The sequence below is a fragment of the Culex quinquefasciatus genome, chromosome 3 (genome assembly GCF_015732765.1).
Source record: "Culex quinquefasciatus strain JHB chromosome 3, VPISU_Cqui_1.0_pri_paternal, whole genome shotgun sequence".
Taxonomy (NCBI): Eukaryota; Metazoa; Arthropoda; class Insecta; order Diptera; family Culicidae; genus Culex; species Culex quinquefasciatus.
The window spans coordinates 50,052,315-50,072,045 of NC_051863.1; the positions used below are offsets into that span (position 1 = coordinate 50,052,315).

At 39.5% G+C, this 19,731-nt stretch overlaps 4 protein-coding genes across 4 annotated transcripts; 2 read left to right on the forward strand and 2 right to left on the reverse strand.

The window, feature by feature from the left end:
- The first annotated feature begins 1,705 nt into the window (after positions 1-1,705).
- On the forward strand, positions 1,706-4,259 carry LOC6046282 (zinc finger and BTB domain-containing protein 17). Its single transcript, XM_038265965.1, has one exon. It carries the CDS (start codon positions 1,911-1,913, stop codon positions 3,249-3,251), a length of 1,341 nt encoding a protein of 446 aa, XP_038121893.1. The 5' UTR covers positions 1,706-1,910; the 3' UTR covers positions 3,252-4,259.
- A 1,774-nt stretch (positions 4,260-6,033) lies between these two features.
- Positions 6,034-15,348, reverse strand: LOC119769970 (E3 ubiquitin-protein ligase RNF180-like). The gene is made up of 2 exons (XM_038263915.1): positions 15,269-15,348; positions 6,034-6,600 (listed from the first exon to the last, which is right to left on the reverse strand). Exon 2 carries the CDS (start codon positions 6,581-6,583, stop codon positions 6,230-6,232), a length of 354 nt encoding a protein of 117 aa, XP_038119843.1. The 5' UTR covers positions 6,584-6,600; positions 15,269-15,348; the 3' UTR covers positions 6,034-6,229.
- Positions 15,349-15,584: 236 nt separating this feature from the next.
- Positions 15,585-17,218, forward strand: LOC6046283 (protein-cysteine N-palmitoyltransferase Rasp). Its single transcript, XM_001863474.2, has 3 exons — positions 15,585-15,700; positions 15,759-16,498; positions 16,552-17,218. The coding sequence occupies exons 1-3, from the start codon at positions 15,595-15,597 to the stop codon at positions 17,182-17,184; spliced, it is 1,479 nt and encodes a 492-aa protein (XP_001863509.2). The 5' UTR covers positions 15,585-15,594; the 3' UTR covers positions 17,185-17,218.
- LOC6046284 (peptidyl-prolyl cis-trans isomerase NIMA-interacting 4) lies at positions 17,208-17,823 on the reverse strand. The gene is made up of 2 exons (XM_001863475.2): positions 17,622-17,823; positions 17,208-17,555 (listed from the first exon to the last, which is right to left on the reverse strand). The coding sequence occupies exons 1-2, from the start codon at positions 17,713-17,715 to the stop codon at positions 17,242-17,244; spliced, it is 408 nt and encodes a 135-aa protein (XP_001863510.2). The 5' UTR covers positions 17,716-17,823; the 3' UTR covers positions 17,208-17,241.
- Positions 17,824-19,731: the final 1,908 nt, after the last annotated feature.

Sequence of the window (19,731 nt, forward strand, 5' to 3'; positions counted from 1 at the left end):
ACTTTTTTGGCAGCAATCCATACAAAAATGGTACGTTGATATTCGAAAATCTGTGTCTTTGGAAACACATTTTGATCCAGTTTGTGTCTTTGGCAAAGTTGTAGGTATTTTTTGAGTAAATTTTTTACTTTGGGAAGATTTCATTTTTAAAAACATTTTGGCTGTACTTCTCTATGGATTTTTGTCCTCTAAAACATATAACAAAATTCAAAATTTAAGATCTTGGAAAACAAAATTTTGTAAAAAAAAAAGTAAATCTTTCCCAGTTCCTGAGGGGAACACCCTTGAAGAGTATCGGGGCCGGCATTTACAAAGCGGATTCAGTGGCAGTTTCATTTTCAACTTAATGTTAACATGTTAAGGTTAATGTTAACATTCCATAGGTCGCCTCCCTAAGGTGTCGTGATAAGGTCCAGTTTGTGACGATACACTACCTTCCCTTTACTAAGCAATCGATTCCAGAAGGGAAAAGATCACCAGTTGTGTTGGTCCGAGCCGGGATTTGAACCCCGATCTACCGCTTACGAGGCGGAAGCGTTACCACTGGGCTACGTGGCTCGGTCAAAAAAGGTTAAAAAAAAGTGAGTGTATTGATCCTTTCATTGTAACTTGAATTTGGCCCGCACTTTTCTCTCGCATTTTTGACAACACGAGTTTGAAAACTAGGCAACGAGTTGTTGTTTATTTACATTTCCAGTCGCATTTTCCACCAAACTGGACATCCGCACTTAACAATTACGATTGACAGCTGATAAACAAGCAAGTAACCTAGGCTCACTTTGATATTTTTTTTGGAAATTAAAAATTTACCAGGCCAGTGTGACAAGTCGCAATAGTGCGATCGATAGCAATAAATTAGTGCGAAGTCCAAGTTATTGTTAATTGCGCAATACCTATTTTTTCTGAATAGTCCTACAACTTTGCCGAAGTCACCAAATCGTTCAGAAAATTCCTTCAAAAAATACAGATTTTCGAATATTTACGTAGCGGTTTGTGCATGTGTAATTGTGTATGGTACAAATAAAATCAATTTTCGGAATTTGGGGAGAATGACTCCTATGTTATAATTGAGCGCAATTTGCTATAACTCAAAAGCATTTATCATTTAATTATGTAGCAAAAATAAATGTTAAAAAATAATCTAAAATCTAAAAAAGTGCCTTTAAAAATAAGAAAAAAGACAAACAAACGATGATTTGGCCTAAATCTATAAAAGAACATCTATAAAAAAGATAAAAAAATAAAATGTTTTCAAAAAATGTTATCCCAATCCCAGGCTGCCACCATGTCCACCCCATAAGAACCGAGCAAGAGCGCGGACGATGTGGCTTGGCGGTGGTGGCGCGCGACGCGCGGTAACCTGAGGAATCGCCGGTACATCCGCACGTGCTCCGGAGTCTTTTGTGTATGTTTCCTAGCTCGGGTCGCGTGCCGCTTTTTTGTTGTTGTTGTTCGTTCTTCCTTCGTCTCTCTTGCAACATATTTAATGCTCGCTCTCTGCCAAGGGGAAACCCCTGTGTCTAGCGCTGGCGTCGTTACACCACTACTCTCACACGTTCGGGCGTCGGTCGAAAGGACTCGAGCTCGCTCTCTCTCTCGTGCGTTGATTGCGCATGCTCGGCTTTGCGTCCTTTTCGGGGGGTTTCGCTTCGGCGCTATATAAAGCGCAAGGACTCAAGCCGAAATCGTGTCATTCGCCGTCTGGCTTCGGTCCGGAAGACATTGATCCGGCTTGAGTTTAGTAGATTATTTGTATTTCCCCGTTTTTCCTACTTCTTTGTAAATACCGTATCGATAGGTTAGTGAGTTGCGAAACGAGATTTTATTTTGTTTGAAGTGGTTAATGAAGTGAGAGTGTGTGGACGCGAGAGTTGTGTGTGTCAAGTGGGGGCATTGTGGGACATGCTAGTATGGCTTCATCGCAGCTCCAAATCCGCCCGCCAATGGGCCTCCTGACGACGGTGGCCGACCTGCCGCCGAGCTATAAGGTGCGTTACATAGCCGTGGCCAACAACGCCACGACTAAGCTTACCGCCGAGTCGCCGCTGGATTTGACGGTGAAGCAGAGCTTCGGGGCGATTACGCCTCCGTTGACGCCGTCGCCGTTGAAGAAGCGTTACCGCGAGGACAACGACGAGAACCGCGATGGGAACCATCAGCGCACCAAGCAGATTAAGGTGGAAGTGGAGCCGGTCAAGGAAGCCACACCGGTTAAACCAGTTAAGAGTCAAGGCGCGAAGGTGGGTCAGAAGAGTTCAAAGAACCCGGCTGGGGTGGCGGGTCCGGTTTCGAAGGAACGCCGTACAAAGGCAGCCCGGAAGTTGAAGTTTGACGAGGAGACGACGTCGCCAGTGTCGGGCACGGTGATTATTTCGCTCGAGGAAGTGATCAACGGGGACATCCCACGGGAATCGGGTGACATCGATCCGCAGTTTAATTTGGTGGAGATCTCCGACGAGGTTCGTGCCGAACTGGCTACGATCCCGAACGTGATTGGCGCGTACAACTGCAAGCTCTGTCGGTTGGAGTTCGACGATGCCTTCGGACTGGCTCAGCATCGCTGTGCGTGCATTGTTCTGCTCGAGTACCGCTGTCCCGAGTGTAGCAAGCGGTTCAACTGCCCGGCGAACCTGGCCTCGCACCGACGCTGGCACAAACCCCGCGATCAGGTCGCCAAGAAGGGCGACGGCGACAAAGCCGGCGAAGATCCCGAGTGCAAATACCGCTGCGAACAGTGCAACAAATCGTTCAAACGGCCGGCCTACCTGAAAAAGCACCAACTTACGCATAACAAAACGAAAGTCAACAAGCCCAAACATAATCAATCAAGTGCCGAAACAAGTGAAATCAGCGCAGCAACAATCAACACCGTGTCCAGCTTCCGCAGCAGCAGCGGCAGCGAAGAATCGAACCACTCGAATAGCAGCAATACCGTCTACGTGAACCACATGACCGAGCTACCACAAACCGTGTTCACCGTGGTGGCCAGCGAACCACCGCTCCGAAGTGACCTCGTGCAGCAGTATCAGTCCAGTTCTTCGCAGCAGTCGACCAGCGACGAAAGCGACGACGACGATTACGAGGAACGTGCCTTGGTCATCAACGAAGACTACCAGCAGGAGGAAATGGACGCCATCCGGTCGGCGTACTGCGACCGCTTCACGGAGGAGGAAAACATCGCCGCAGCGGCGCTGGCCCACCTGCGGAACGGACCATCGGTCATTCGGCACACCACCGCTTTGGTTGTCTAGAAATCCGTGCGTGTAAGTTCAGCCTATCATTAGTCGCTTAAGTACCACACGAGGGCGGTGTTCTATCTCGGAATAGGTTTTATGATTTGTGTAAATTTTCGTAGTACCGAACAAACTGGAAACAGCATCACACCAAATAAGAGACTTGGATCGCCCAAAAAGACACAAGACTGTTTGTACATAGCTTTAGACACAAGTGTAAGAGACTGGGAGCAAAGCTTTCGACTAGTTTGTAAGGAAATTCGGCGCAATGCTCGAGCGTCCGCAAATCTTGCTTCTAAAACTAACCTTTTTCTTTTCCTTCTACTAACAAGCTTTAAACTTTCTAATAATTTTCCTTTCTAAATTGTGGCGCAGAGAGCATTGCGTCCTCCAACACTTCTGTACATTCGATTTTGAAAATTTTCCAAAAATTTCTCAATCACCCAAAGATGAGTATCCATCTAGTCATTCCCCTAGTTTTAATGAAAAAATAGTAATTTATTGAAGAGCTTAATATATTTCATGCACCTTATTTATTTTAAATTATTCACCACCAAAGATGAGTTTCGATCTAGTCATTCGAGTATTCCTGTCGCTTTATGCACTAATGTCCCACGTTGAAAACTTCAACCAAAATCACTCCGATTTTCTAAACAAAAACGCGTTTTTGTTTTTGGTGGTAAATTTGAGTTATTTTGGATTGGATTTAGTAACTTGGGCATTTTTGCGTAGTGCACAGATCTATTTAATTAATTTATTCAAGAGCTTAATATATTTGTGCACCATATTTATTTAAATTATTCAAAAGTCACCAAACAGAGTTCAATCTAGTCATCCTCCTAAATTTATTGCTGTTTTAAACACAAATCCAAAATTGCTTTAATTTTCCAAACCAAAACAACTCAGGAATGAGTAAATGATGAAAATATCAGATTGTGGTGAATTTTACTTGGAATTCTATGTAGGGGAACTATACCCTTTCTCAGCCTATTTCTATTATCGGCCTATCAGCACTTTGATCATGAATTACAGCTTCCATAAAGTGTTTTTGACTGTTCCAAAGTAATAAATAGCTCAAATAAAAGTGAGCAAGCAACTCTCCATTGTTAATACATCTGAACATTTTGATTTAATAGCGGAAAACGGCAAAAGTGATGAGAATCGGTCGAATGGCTTAGAGTGATTAAAATGGGTATATTTCCCCTAATCCGAGTGAACATCACTTAAATCTGACATTTGCCTCGCCTAATTTCTGCGTGGGTTGGTTCCGAAAAAAACTGAGTAATTTTGAATGTACCTGCATGCGTAACTGTCATTGTGTGAAGTTTACACGCTCATTGAAAATAATGATTTTTGATACATTTTAACCCAGTTTTGTTTGCCTTTACTCAAAACTGATTAATAAGAAACAAACATGGTTAAAAAAAAGTCAGAAATGAGTGTGTTTATGATCGTATTTTGACAGTTATTCGTTCAACAGCAGTGTTTTACGAGAAAACCCTAATTTATTAGAGATTAATATATTCATATTTATTTAAATTATTCAAAAAGTCACCAAAGATAAGTTTCATCTAGTCATTTTTCTAAACTGTAATTTTTCGCGTTACTGTTTCATACTCAATGAAACTCAAAAGCATGGTACAGTTACACGTTTAACTGCAGTTTAGTGAAAACAAAAAGTAATTTATTCAGAGATTAATATATTCGTGCACCGTATTTATTTAACTTATTTAAATGTACATTTCCCCCACTACCCGTGTAACATCTTTCAGAATGGGTAAAGCCATTCAGAAGCCATCAGAGGTTAGGTTTAAGCAAAACAACAATTTCTACCGAAATTATTTACCGTGTACAGGACAATATTCGCCAGCACTTTTGAGCGTTTTTTCATTCCCTCAAATCGGGTTGAAAGGCTCAAGCTTGTACAAAAGAAAGCACGAAAGACAACTTAAGTGAGATTTTTCGCCAGATTTTTTTCGTTCATTTAATTATTCTTTGGTTTTGCTTTGAAAGTGACAAACTGTCCAGGAAAGGAAGCACCAGCAGCAGGTTCGGGGTTGGCTTTTGCAATCGAGTGGAAAATTGTGCCATATTAGTTACATGTGTAAAAAGGGGAAGGGTTTAAAAAAACGGACAAAATTTGTTGCTTCGGGTTTTTGAAAATGTAGGTTTACAGACAAGGGTTTCAACAGCAGTCAATTCGTGTAAGGTCTAGTCAGCACCAATAGAAATAGTCATTTTAGTGCTAGTCAGAGTCCTAGTCAACTGTAAGTAGGTTTATTTCTAAAATCTAGTCAGTCAACTTTGCGAACGAGCAAATTTAGTCAAGAAAAACTAGTCAACCGTTTCTCGACTCTAGTCCGTACAACCAAATGTAGATTTTAATTTGCAGCTTTCGTTTGATCTCACGTAATTTTAATAATTTTAGAAGTAATGGGTTTCCCTAGTCATCGAAATTAATTTTCAACGCACAAATGCTAGTCTTTTTCCAAATCTTCAAATTTAGTTTAAGTTATTTAACGAATTCTGTACATACAACAGCCACAAACCACTGCTACAAATGAGTTCTAACTATAGTTTTAATCACCTAATTTATAATATTTCATAAGTTATCGTTTAGTAAGCAAAAAAAAAACGAGATAGAACATCGCCCAACTTAAACTAGGAGACGAACAATCATAATCGCTTGAAACAGATGAAAACAAATCACAAATCATCCAATGATCTTGGAGGAAAAAAACGTTATAGTGTAACAAAATGAAATGTGATATTAGATGAGTAAGTTTTTACAGAAGCCGAATCTTTACACACGTACACTTATACATGTTTCATTTTTAATTCGTCTCTTCAAACCGTAAACGCGTACATATTTCTAGTAAATTTTAAGGTTACTCGTAATTTGAACAACAAAAAAAAATATTTTGTATCTTTTATGCATAAGAGTTTGAAATAAATTATTTAAAAAAAAGCGAAAAAAAAACAAACCTCGTCTCTATTTATCCGACACTTTTCCGCAAATCGACCTTACTCCGCACCAAATGCACCGCCGGTAGGACACTCCCACCGACCGGGCACTTGCACCGCACGCCCGAAACAAAGTCGAACGAGCCGACCTTCTGGCCGCACTTGGTGCACTTGAGCTTTCCCCGCGTCCACTGGGTCTGCTCGATTTCCGCGTTCATCCAGCCCGGCAGGTGGTCCTCGTGCAGGAACACTTCCGCACCGTCCCGCTCGGTGGGGCACGCCGGCAGCGAATCGGCGGCGAACTCGCGCCTCGAGTGGACCGCCAGCACGTGGGCGTCGTCGATGGCGGCGAGCGGGTTCGAGCACTTGCGGCACTTGATCAGCATTGTTTGCGGGGGGGAAGCTGGAAAGAAAGCGTAAAAAAAGTAAAAGAGAGCATTAAAAAAATATTTTAAGTAATTTTCTTCGCTTTAGCTTTAAAGACAATCCCCAATTACTTCATTTCCAAATTATATGCTTTAAATTGTTTAATTTGTTTGAAATCTGTAGTCCCTATTCACCTCGATTGCAGTCAAAAAAAAACAAATCAACATAAAATTGTCTTGCAGAATTCACTTTATTAGTTCCATGTGACAAAAATCGATAATGTACCATGCGTCTCCATCAAAATCGTAGACAAATTAAATATTTCAAATTTAAGGATAAATTTTCAACTGCTTTAGAAGAAAAGCTCCGAAATTGCCCAAGTTGATCAAGGTTAGCTATAGTTCAAATGTTGTAAATATAAAAAGTTTATCAAAAATAATGTTTAAACATTGTTTTATTGAGTTCTATTTCTTTTCCAGCTGAGGATCACAATTTGTAAAAGGTCAAAGTAGTTTTTCAATTTGAATAAAATTATATAGTGTTATGTTGAAATATCTAATTTGAATAACTTTCATCTTTTTTTAATAAAAATAAACTATATCATATTTTTTTGCTTTTGGGTGCTTTTGAATACCCCTGAAGAATCATCATCAAAAGAAAATCTTTTTTTTTCCTTTGCGGTGTCAGTTGACCTCTAAGACCGTTTGTGAAGAAAATCTTTTGACGCTCATCAAGAAAAAAATCGGATGGGAACACGGCTCTCCTCTTTCGCGCACGAAAGATCGAGAAAAGAAATTTTAAAGTCATCATCTTGATTATTCGGTGGAACACGTGGCGGAACATCTATTTCGTTAACATCTATACCGTAAACTGGGGTCAATCGGGACACATGGGGCGAATTGGGACAGCAGTTTCAACCATGTTGGAGCACAATATTTTGAATTTTCTGGTTGGTTTCGCTTAGAACAGACTCAGGCCAACAAAATGGGTACATCCATTTCCAAATTTAAAAGCTTCAAGTGCTCTAAAAACTGCTGTCCCTATTCAAACTGTAGTCCCGATTCACTTCAGATTACGGTACTACACTTGCAGCTGTAACGTCACACGTCGAAAAATGACCTGTCCCTTTTTGTAGGAAAGCACAGTGTTTAAACAAAACGAAATAAATATTTTTTTAAGTAATGCTAACAAGGAAATTCATTAAAAAAAAAAACTTCAACTGATTGATTTTATTTGAAAAGTTCGGGAGCGATTTTCATTTGCATGTTTCGTCTCTTATCTCTTTCGCGGGTGAAGAAAGTTCACAAGTTTTGCACTAAGATTTTTCGGCGGAACATCGATTTATCTACTACACTTAAAGGTCCACGTCCAAAAATGACCCGTCACTGAACAATGTTTGTAAACAAAACGAAATAAATTGATTTAAGGGGGGGAGCGGTCGTGACTGAATGGTTACGATGTTCGCTTTATAAGCGAATGGTTCTGGGTTCGATACCCATCTGCTCCCAATTTGGAATTAATGAAAAAACTTTAGCTCACGGCGGGGTTCGATCCCCTGTCCTTAGGATTGGCAAGCAACATGCTTTCCTCTTTACCGTGGAGCATTAGTAGCTTTAGTAGGACTTAGACTGGTATAGTTGAATCCAAGAAACGGACGAGAATAAGTTGAATGCAAGTTGAATATCAGAACATACAAGAATGCATTGCATTGCATGCATGCAGGCGCATTTGAAATGAACCTACATTACCTCGCTATAAATAGCCTGGGCGACTGCTAAAATTCATCCAATAAGAGATGAGAAGAATTGAAAGCATTCCCATTAGAAATGAGAACACACGAAGAATTCGAACAACAATGCCAACGGTCGTTACCACTCGCCTAGGGTGGCTCCTCAGACCATTCACCTTCCCAAAAACCGTCCAACTCCAAGCGAAACTTACTTGAGGATACCGTGGAGATTTTCCTTAATACTCTTAAAAAGTGGAGCATCAACACTTCCCGTCTTCCAATTCCCTTTCCTTGTCCCTGGTGCGCGGTGGAGATGGGAGCGGCCGGCAATGGACGGCTGCCATGGTGGTGAGAATCTGGTTCAGGTGGAATTGGTTCTATTCCCAATTATCGATTCCTAGGCAACTTGGGCTTAGACAATCATCACATCACATGGCGAAAATCCAGTCTGCAATCCGCTAAAATCACCGTCTCCTAGCGAAGCGAAGCGAAGCGAAAACGAAATAAATTGATTTAAGTGGTGAGAGTCACACAAAAAATCTTCTACTGATTGATTTTTTCGAAAAGTTCGGGAGCGATATTCTTTTGCGTGTTTCGTCTCCACTCTCTTTCGCGGCATGTGAATAGGTATTCGAAAATCTTTTGGGAAAATTGACGTTCGATCGTAAAACCTCAATCGCAATTTCTCGATCGTAATATTACGACCGTTATCTGTCAATGGTAAGTCGTAATTTGTCGATAGTAGATTGAGATCATTCGATCGTAATTTCAAAAATTTCAAAAGTTTTAAAAATTTCCCAGACAAATTTTAAAATTTCAAAAAATTCAAAAATTAAAAAAAAAATGTCAAAAGGTTTAAGAATCAATAAAAAATAGTTTAGTCAATCCAAAAACTTAGAGCATGATTATCAGACTTGAAAGGGCGTTTAGTCCCCTTTATTTTTTTCTGTATTTTCTTAATTAAATATTTTTTGTTAATTTGTTCTAGACTATTTAAAGTTACTTACTTTTTATTTAGATTTTCTTTAAAAATTTTAAATAATTTTTTTTTGTAATTTTTGTAATTTTTGTAATTTTTGTAATTTTTGTAATTTTTGTAATTTTTGTAATTTTTGTAATTTTTGTAATTTTTGTAATTTTTGTAATTTTTGTAATTTTTGTAATTTTTGTAATTTTTGTAATTTTTGTAATTTTTGTAATTTTTGTAATTTTGTAATTTTTGTAATTTTGTAATTTTGTAATTTTTGTAATTTTGTAATTTTGTAATTTTGTAATTTTGTATTTTTGTAATTTTTGTAATTTTTGTAATTTTTGTAATTTTTGTAATTTTTGTAATTTTTGTAATTTTTGTAATTTTTGTAATTTTTGTAATTTTTATAATTTTTGTAATTTTTGTAATTTTTGTAATTTTTGTAATTTTTGTAATTTTTGTAATTTTTGTAATTTTTGTAATTTTTGTAATTTTTGTAATTTTTGTAATTTTGTAATTTTGTAATTTTTGTAATTTTTGTAATTTTTGTAATTTTGTAATTTTGTAATTTTGTAATTTTTGTAATTTTTGTAATTTTGTAATTTTGTAATTTTTGTAATTTTGTAATTTTTGTAATTTTGTAATTTTTGTAATTTTGTAATTTTTGTAATTTTTGTAATTTTTGTAATTTTGTAATTTTGTAATTTTGTAATTTTTGTAATTTTTGTATTTTTGTAATTTTTGTAATTTTGTAATTTTTGTAATTTTGTAATTTTTGTAATTTTGTAATTTTGTAATTTTGTAATTTTTGTAATTTTGTAATTTTGTAATTTTGTAATTTTGTAATTTTGTAATTTTGTAATTTTGTAATTTTGTAATTTTGTAATTTTTGTAATTTTGTAATTTTGTAATTTTGTAATTTTTGTAATTTTGTAATTTTTGTAATTTTGTAATTTTGTAATTTTGTAATTTTGTAATTTTGTAATTTTTGTAATTTTTGTAATTTTGTAATTTTGTATTTTTGTAATTTTTGTAATTTTTGTAATTTTTGTAATTTTTGTAATTTTTGTAATTTTTGTAATTTTTGTAATTTTTGTAATTTTTGTAATTTTTGTAATTTTTGTAATTTTTGTAATTTTTGTAATTTTTGTAATTTTTTTACTTTTTGTAGTTTAGATTTTAGAAATTTTTAGAAAATATTGAATTTTTTTTTAGATTTTTTAATTTTGTTATGTTTTGCATTAAAATATTGATTTTTAAGTGCAAAATGAAATTGGCAATCAAAGCTGACTTTACACATTTTTTGATAAAATTATATGCATTTTATCGTACAATCTTTCGTTTTTATTTTTTGCAATTAAAATATACTTTATGAATAGCAAAAAATAAAAAAAAAGTTAAAAAATCAAACAAGTTTTAACATTTGAACAAAAAAGTTTTTTAAAATGCATTAGACACCTGTCCAGTTGTTTTGCATCATGAAGTTCCAAAATATCTTAGTATTGACGAAATTTTTGTTTTTGCGAGAAAAAAAAAGTTTTTGCAGTGCTGTACATTAGCTGCACATAAACTTTGAAAAATATTTGGAACGGCCTAACTCTTGACCAAAAAAAAAATATTTTTATGGAAAATACCAGAAAATGTCAGAAAAGTTTTATCATTGAAAATAGAATCAATAGTTTCCGAGATATCGTGACCCAGTGAGGCTCAAGCCTCGAGTTGATTTGGCTCGAGAATATATATTTTGTATTCCTATTTTTTCTAAAGTATCCTATTTATGACCTACAACTTTGACGAAGACATCGAACCCATTAGAAAACCCTTCTCAAAATACATATTTTCGAATACAGAGTGGATTCGATAATTCGAATGGAACTGCATTCGAATTAGCGAATCCGAATTTGCTATTTGGAACAACTTCTCAGTCAATTCAATTTAAATTCTTAAAACGGAATCTTATTAGAATCGTTATTTATTGGACTTTTTATATATATATATATATATATATATATATATATATATATATATATATATATATATATATATATATATATATACCGTAAACCGGGGTGACTTTGATAGGATTTCAATTTATTTTTGGAATATTTCCCAACTGGAAAGGTTTTTCTCAAGATTGTTATTTTTAAAACATGTACTGGGATAGGCCACACAAAGTTCATGCACTATTTCTGGAAACAGTTATTTTTCTATAATGATCAGGAAAATAGTTACGTTAAAAATTCTTATTTTAAATTCCGGGTGACTTTGATAGTTATAGTTTTTCTTGTTAAAATCAGATTATAGGTGTTCAAACTTCATTTTTTCGTTAAATGAACCATCACTAAGGTTGATGATATAGTTTTCAAGAAAAAAAAATCAATGTTTATATTAAGTTAACTAAGTTTAAAGGTTTTTTTAACAAAATACATATAAATTTTTAGGTAAAGTTGTTAAAAAGTCGGAATTTTGCCTGAAATTCGTTAAATCTAGTATTGTTCATAAAATTATCGATTTATATTACATTTTAAACTGAATTCGAAGCACGAATGACAAGTTTTCACATATCATATGAAATTTGTTCAACTGAAATTGCCTATCAATTTGGAGATTTTTTTTGAATTATTGCACACTTTGCACCAAATTCTCCACCCTTGCAAATCATAACTGCACACCAAATATTTGCACACTTGAAATCCTACCCCTTCTCCCCCCCGCCCGCCTAGAGTGGTGCGTGTCTCGACTGAGCTTTGTTGCTTTCGAACACTCTAGAACAGTTTCGAACTAGGGTGTGTGTCTTAGACAGTTTTTTTCTGCTGTAGTTTGAGGTGTGCACTTTTGTATAGAGCTTTCCACAAGTTGTACGATTGTCTAAAAATCGCTGCAATCTGCAATATGTTTCAAAAACACATATTATTTAATATTTACAAAATTAGTTTACCTCCTCCTAGTGGAAAATTGTCCAAAGAATCCGAAAATGTATTCCATTTTCCGATTCAAAATTATGTTCATTGAGAAAATCATGACACTTTGAGAAGTTTGAAATAATGCCTTTCAACAACATTTTCTTAATAATAGTTAACTAACTTTTTAAACCTTTCAAAATATTATGAAAAGTTCTTCTTGAGGTACTTTGAGTACTTCTCTACCATGGTCAGTATGGTTCCAAACCATTCCGTACGTATTTTACTTGTACTCTTCATTTTGCGGAAAAATCTCAAACCTATCAAAGTCACGCCGGCTATCAAAGTCACCCCGTTTTACGGTATATCGATATATAGATGTGACAAAGTGTAATCTTATCCTACAAAATGTAAACCAAAAACATAATTTTTTTTTAAGAAATCGGCAGATTTCTGAGCGAATTGTTTTCAGAGTAATAGATTAAAGTAGATTATAATCACAACTAATCAGAGAAAAACATTCACTCTAAAATAGACAATTTCAAAATATTTTGTAACTCAGGTTGATAAACTTTACTTATTTCGAAAAGTGTTTTAGAAAAACTAGACATAATGGCCGTTTAGCAACCACATTTCTTACAATTCCAGTTTGACAGCTCGCCCAGAGCAGACGTGTGTCCTTTGATTGGAGCTTAGCGCGTTTTTGACGGTGTTTTTTCTAACTTTCGCCGACGGCCATGGCGGCGGCCGCGACGGCGGAGAGTGAGTGGACGGAGCACAGGACTGAGGATGGAAGGCCGTTCTACTGGAACGCGGCCATGAAGAAAAGTGTGTGGGAGAAACCGGACGGGTTCCAACCCAAAACGCAGGCGGCGACGGGCATGGAGGTGGAAGACTCCGGAGGAGGAGGAGAGGACGGGGGCGAATTTCGTCCCGTGATCAAGGTTCGGCGCAGGAAGGCTAACGAGGAGATCAACGTCGGCGATGGCCAGGAAGTGGAGAAACTGCTCAGCAACAACAAGTTCAGCCCGCTAGCGGAGAAGAGCAACAACAACAACAATGCGAACCCAGCAGCAGAAAAAACTACCCCCGTGGTACCAGCACCCGGCAAGTCGGCCGGGGAGAAGAAGCAGCCGCCGCTGGTGATGAAAGAAACGAGCTTCGCCCGCCTTGCGAAGGTGATGTCGACATGTGATGTCCAGCCGGAACACAAACTGACGCGGTACGGCACCAAAATTACGTGCTTCTCGAGCGACGACTTCGACACGGTGCAAGCCCACCTGAAGAAGAACAAGGTGCAGTTCTACACGCACGGAAAGCGCAGTGCGAGACCGCACCGGGTAGTAATGCGAGGTCTCCCGAACGCGGAACCGGATTACGTCAAGGAGCTGCTCAAGACGGAACATCAGCTGGACGTCTTGTCAGTACACGCCATCAGGCGGAAGCAGCAGCTTCCCGCCATCGATGAGACGCCTTTCATCGTGCTCTTCCCCAAGGGGCATACCAGTCTGAAGGAGTTGAGTAGCAAGGTAAAGAAAGTGGGACCAGTCGTCGTCCGGTGGGTGGCCTACCGGAACAAAGAACCGCACGTGACCCAGTGCAAGAACTGCTTGCAGTTCGGTCACGGAACCAGTAACTGCCATCTCAAGCCCAGGTGCAGCAGCTGTGGGGGTGCCCACAGCACAGAAAAGTGCAAAGCTGAAGAAACGGAAGCCAAGAAGTGTGTCAACTGCTCTGGATCTCACGAGGGTCTGGACCGCAGCTGTCCCAAACGTGCGCAGTTCATTCAGTCGAGGCAGCAGGCGTCCAAGCCGAAGCCGCCAGCATGGAAGAAGGACAAACAGTCTCCGGCTGTAGCCGCGTTCACCGCGGCGGATTTTCCTCCGCTACCTGGAGCGGTGCCGTCCATCGGGACGGAAGAAAAGCATCCTCGTCCCGCAGGAAGAAGTCGAGAAGATACTGGCGCCGGCGCCGGTGCAACCCCGAAGGAGCAACAAGGCGAACGGAAGCTGTACAGCGAGTCGGAGCTGTGGGCCATTTACCGAGAATACCGAGTACGCTTGAGGCAGTGCAAGACACCCGAGGAACAGATTGATGTGATCGCACACTTGCTGACACATGGCACGAGCAAATGATCATCTAATTCAGTTACGGTTTTTTTTTTTTCTTTTCTTCTATTATTTTCTGCACTATTGATCCTCGGTCCTAACCTGGTCACAGCACCTAAAAGGACCTAATAAAAATAAGTTATGAACAAAAAAAAAAAAAAAAACCACATTTCTTATCTTTAAAAATAAGTTGCTTCCTTATTCCCACTATTTTGAAATTTTTATCGCACCCTTACCAAAAATCATGATTTTTTGAGTTCCATATCCCACTTTTTCATACGATTTTTTGAGTTCAGGTACTACAACCATAAAAATGGTTATATGGGTTGAACTGAAAAAATCGTATGAAAAGTGGGATATGGAACTCAAAAAATCATGATTTTTGGTAGGGGTGCGATAAAAATTTCAAAAGATTGGGAATAAGGAAGCAACTTATTTTTAAAGATGAGAAATGTGGTTGCTAAACGGCCGTTATGTCTAGTTTTTCTAAAACACTTTTCGAAATAAGTGAAGTTTATCAACCTGAGTTACAAAATATTTTGAAATTGTCTATTTTAGAGTGAATGTTTTTCTATGATTAGTTGTGATTATAATCTACTTTAATCTATTACTCTGAAAATCATGATTTTTGGTTAGGGTGCGCAGCATTTTGACAGGTACTCAAAACAAGGTTCACGGCACAATCATCAGGTGCAAGAGAAACTCATTGGGTACGTAAATGTCAAAAATTAAAAATCCGAAAAATCAATAACCTTGCTCTGTAGAGGACGGAAAAAAATTAGTGGACAATTTGAACACCTCTACGGGGCACCCCTATTATAGTCCCTCATTTTTGAACATCCCTACCCCCACAGCAGTGTTGTCTTCGGTATCTTCCTCCCACAGGCAGATTAATTTTCAAAACTTCCGAAGCCAGACACACGTCTACACCGACGCTGGTTTCTGCCCCCTCAATTTTCGCGCGATCAATCCGCCGTAACGTTCCACAGTAAACTCACCGTTACGCCGGCCGGTGCGATCTCCCACGTGAGTGTGATAACCGTCGTCTGCGGCGCCCAGAGCCAGCTGATTAGACCGTCGAAATCCAAACCGAACAAAGCTACCTTTGGCACACTGAAAACCACGTTTGTTTGTTTACCTTTTTTTGACGACGCGTCGCGATCGGTGCGCTTGTAGTGGTGAGAGCAAAGTCTAACGGGATTGTGAGTGTGTTTGTGTGTGGCGAAGCGGTTGGTTGAACCGGTGCAGTTCATTCATAACTATTCGATTCAACGTGGCCGTTAAAGAGCGGGAGAGCAGGCACACGTGGCAAACTTTTGAAATCATGAAAATTGGGTCCGTTCAGATTACGATTGATACGGCAGTTTGCGTTGTTTTTTACGTGTCTTGCTTGTTTTATTCATTCTACAAGAATTACCTGATAAGTAATGGTGAGTTGTGTTTTATAACTTGAAAATCGTCCGACTATTTTGCATGATTTTTTTTCAGACACTCTCCAAAATTATTACTACCTCGAGGAAGGTTGGTCAATCTTTCCGGGCCGGCGCCGCGATGACTACGACTGGGAGTGGGAGATCGGCAAGAAGTCCGCCGTCGGAAATCTGTGGATTTTCGCGCTGCACGCCATCCTGTTTGAGGTGGTGCGAATTGTGCGCTTCCGGCACGTGTCGGCTGCGCTGGCCGTTTTTGGCAGCGGGGCGGTGCTCTACGTGTACGGGTACAAGGTTCTGGTGATTATGCTGTTGCAGAACGTTACGTTCTTTGCCGTAAGTTACAGCAAGAGTACGGTTGGTTTGTGGTTGAAGGCGTTGTTTTGGATCGCGGTCATCAACAGTGTGAAATTGTTGTATTTCTACGATCAGCTAAACGTTCTGCTTGGAATCGACAACGATAAGCTGCTCGAGTTCAGCATCATAATTTCATGGAACGTGATCAAGTGCACGTGCTTCTGCATTGATCGCTGCAAAACCAAAGACGATGGATCTCGCTACCGGTTGGTAGATTTGCTGGGCTATTCGTTTTACTTTCCCCTGCAGCTGCACGGTCCTGTAATAATTTACGATAGATTTAAAGACTGTTTGAAAGTGCGATCTCCATTTGAAAACTTGAACACATTCCAACGCGCGAAGCAACTGGTTCTCCAACTGCTTCTTTGTTTCTTCTGGGCGCTCGTAATGGAAGCTGGGCAGCACTTTTTCTACATCAACATCATTCAACTAGATTTGAAGGTAAGACTTGCATCTCAAACCAATCGACCTTCTAATCCCAATTATTTCAACAGCTCCTACACAAAATCAACCTCTGGGTTCTGTACGGCTGCGGCTACCTGATGGGCCAGTTCTTCTACGTCAAGTACGTCGTCTTTTACGGAATCGGGATCGCGTTCGGCAGGTTCGACGGCGTTGACATGCCCCAGAAGCCGATCTGCATCGGGCGCGTTCATCTCTACTCGGACATGTGGAAGTTCTTTGATCGCGGCCTGTACGAGTTCCTGTTCCGATACATTTACACCCAGCTCTGCACGAAGACCTCGTCCGGGGCGCGCAAAATTATGGCTAGCTCGATCACGTTCGTTTTCATCTACATCTGGCACGGTCTGTACACTTTCATCATGATCTGGAGCACGCTCAACTGGATCTGCATCGTGATGGAGGGATTCGTGAAGAAGTTCTGCGGCCACAGCAAACAGCTGGCTGCCTTCGTCGGAACGCACGTTTTCGTCCTGTCGGTACTGTCCAACTTTTTCTTCTTCGCTCGCGAAGAAGTCGGCTACATCTACTTGCAGCGAACTTATTACGAAAATTTGAACAACTACCTTGCGCTGTACGCCGTAGCGTACTGCTTCTTCCGCACCGGCGAATGGATCAAATCTGTCGAGGGTGACCGGCGGGGACCACTAAAGAAAGCCTTCTGAAAAATAAATAAAACCCCATTCTCACTTTTAAGAACACAACATACAAAAAAGAGTCGTTTATTTCTTTCCTTCAACCATAATAATGTGATAGCCAAATTTAGTCTTTATCGGTGGATCCGTATATCGGGGCGTACCGATCGTCGAAATCGGCAGCTCAAACGCCGCATCCTGGAACGGTCCCACCATCGCTCCGCGCGGCTGCCAACCCAGATCGCCCCCCTTGGTAGCTTTGTCCTCGCTGTACGTCGTGGCCACCACGTTGAACGGCTGACCCTCCTTCAGCTTCTCCATCGCCTCCAGGATCTTGCTCTGCTTTTCGCACAGAATGTGGCGCACCTTAATCGCCGTGTTGGTGCCCTTCTTCTCCTTGGCTAAAAACAAGTCAAAAATTTTAAAAAAAAAAAACCAACCAAACTACACACGGGAAAATATCGTACCTTCGCCGGCGCCACCCTTTTTGCCACCGGAACCGCCTCCTTTGCCTCCGGATGCCTGCTTGGAGCCACCTTTTGCGTCCTTTTTTGGGGGCATTTTAACCTGAGATGGATGCTTTTCGGACTGCGGAACGGGTCACCGGGAAATCTTTGAAACAAGGGAACGAAAACAAATGCGCTCGTCTCCGCGGCCACAAAATATGACAAATTTTAGTTTTGACAAATCAATTTTACCCCTCTGGAAACGTTCGGTTGAATTGTTAAATTGGGTCCTGAATAATCGAGAAACATGGAGTTAAACTGTGTGTCAAACTGCTGTGAAGTTTTCCATGACAGCTGCGAAAGTTTCACTCCATGTTACCGGCTCACATCTCTCTTTTTAATTTCTCGATATATTATTTGAATTATTTCTGTGAGTAATTTGTAATTTGTTGTTTTATTGGTTACGATAGCCTGTTAGTATAAACTGTGCATCAGGTCAAGGATTGTATCATATCGATTGATTACTGTAGGATCCAAAATAAAATTCAACAAATCAAAACTGAACTTAAGTTAATCCTGATTTAAAACTAAACGTTTGACAGCACTCTTAAAAGTAGGCATGGTGGGTTTCTGCTTCACTTCCAGAGGCAGGTTATTCCAGCAAGACGCTCCCGCCACCAGGACACTTTTTCCACTGGTTGTCGTATGCCTCGGGATGATGAGTGACCGCGTTCGCTGCTGTTGTCCGTGTGTCAGATGTTCCAGGATGTACTCAGGCAGATTGCCATCATACCCCCGCTTGATGAAGCAACATGTCCGGAGTTTTTGCATTATGTCAACCATGAGTAGTTCTTTTAATTTTCTGCTTATAATTTTGATTGATTCTGTTTGTTTAAGCATTCTTTGTTTTTTTTAAACACTTTATCTGTATAATTTTTGGGTGTTTTTGCATTCTTTCAAACATGAGCAGTTCTTTTGGTTTTCAGCATAACATTTTGCAAAATTGTTGATAGTTTTTGCATTCTATATTTTGGGCATATTTTTTCAATTATTTCTGTGAGTTTATGCATTCTTAGTTTTTTATGTTCTTTTGATTTTTATCATAACATTCGCAATTCGCAATTTTCAGTGTAAGAACGGGCCTTGACCGATCTTATGCACTAGGTTCCCGACGAACACGCACTGCCCTTACACCTACATCTCACCCACAGAGTAAGACAGAGTTTCCACTGCCTCTTGATTTTTGGTTCAACTTGGTGGTACATCGCAGGTACATCGCACGCCTGCTACCAGCAAACCGTATGGAGCCAAAAAATGAAATGACATTTCTTCTGACTGGTCACTCTGGGTTATTCTGTGTCTCACCCTTGCTCTGAGTCAGTACGAGCAACACGCTAGAACACGCTTTGGGTGTTCGTGCCAGGCATGCACACCACAGACAAACAGACGTGAATCTTCATTGATTTTTCAAAAAAAATCCATCGTTCCGTAAGAAAATTTAAAATTTGGATGCACACTAGCGCGATCTGCAGTCCTGTTGCGAAAACATCATCTTTTCTATAAACAACCTTATACCCCGTTCGCACGGGCGAGTTATAACCGGTTATAAGACCAAAAGTGGTTATAACTCTTAAAACCGGCTATAACTCGGGTTTTGCCCATACAACGATCTGTCAGATTAAAACTGGTTTTAAGAGTTATAACCAAGTTAAAACTGCTCGAAAAGGGAACTCGACTACTAGAAAACTCATAGTAGCCTTTGCAAACACTTGCAAAACATCCGACATTGACAGAAACAAAAAAATATTTTTCTGTTTCTTCGTTTCGTGTCCCAATTCCACGGATCGGACGGATCAGCGTGAAAAAAATAACCGAGATCTGGAACAAAAGAAGACCAACTAATCAACGAGGTTACGGCTTTGCCAAATGAAGCCGCAAGGAACACAGGATTTTTATTTTAACAGTTGGAGTAATAGAAACTGATCATTTTTAATTTGCAGTTGAAACTTTAAAAAAGTTCCTTGGCCGGAAACGCTTTTGGAGACTGCAACCACGGGTTCATACCTCGGATTCAGTGCTGAACCACTTAAGCACATCGCTGGACGGCCTACCAAACGTCTAGAAACCTAAG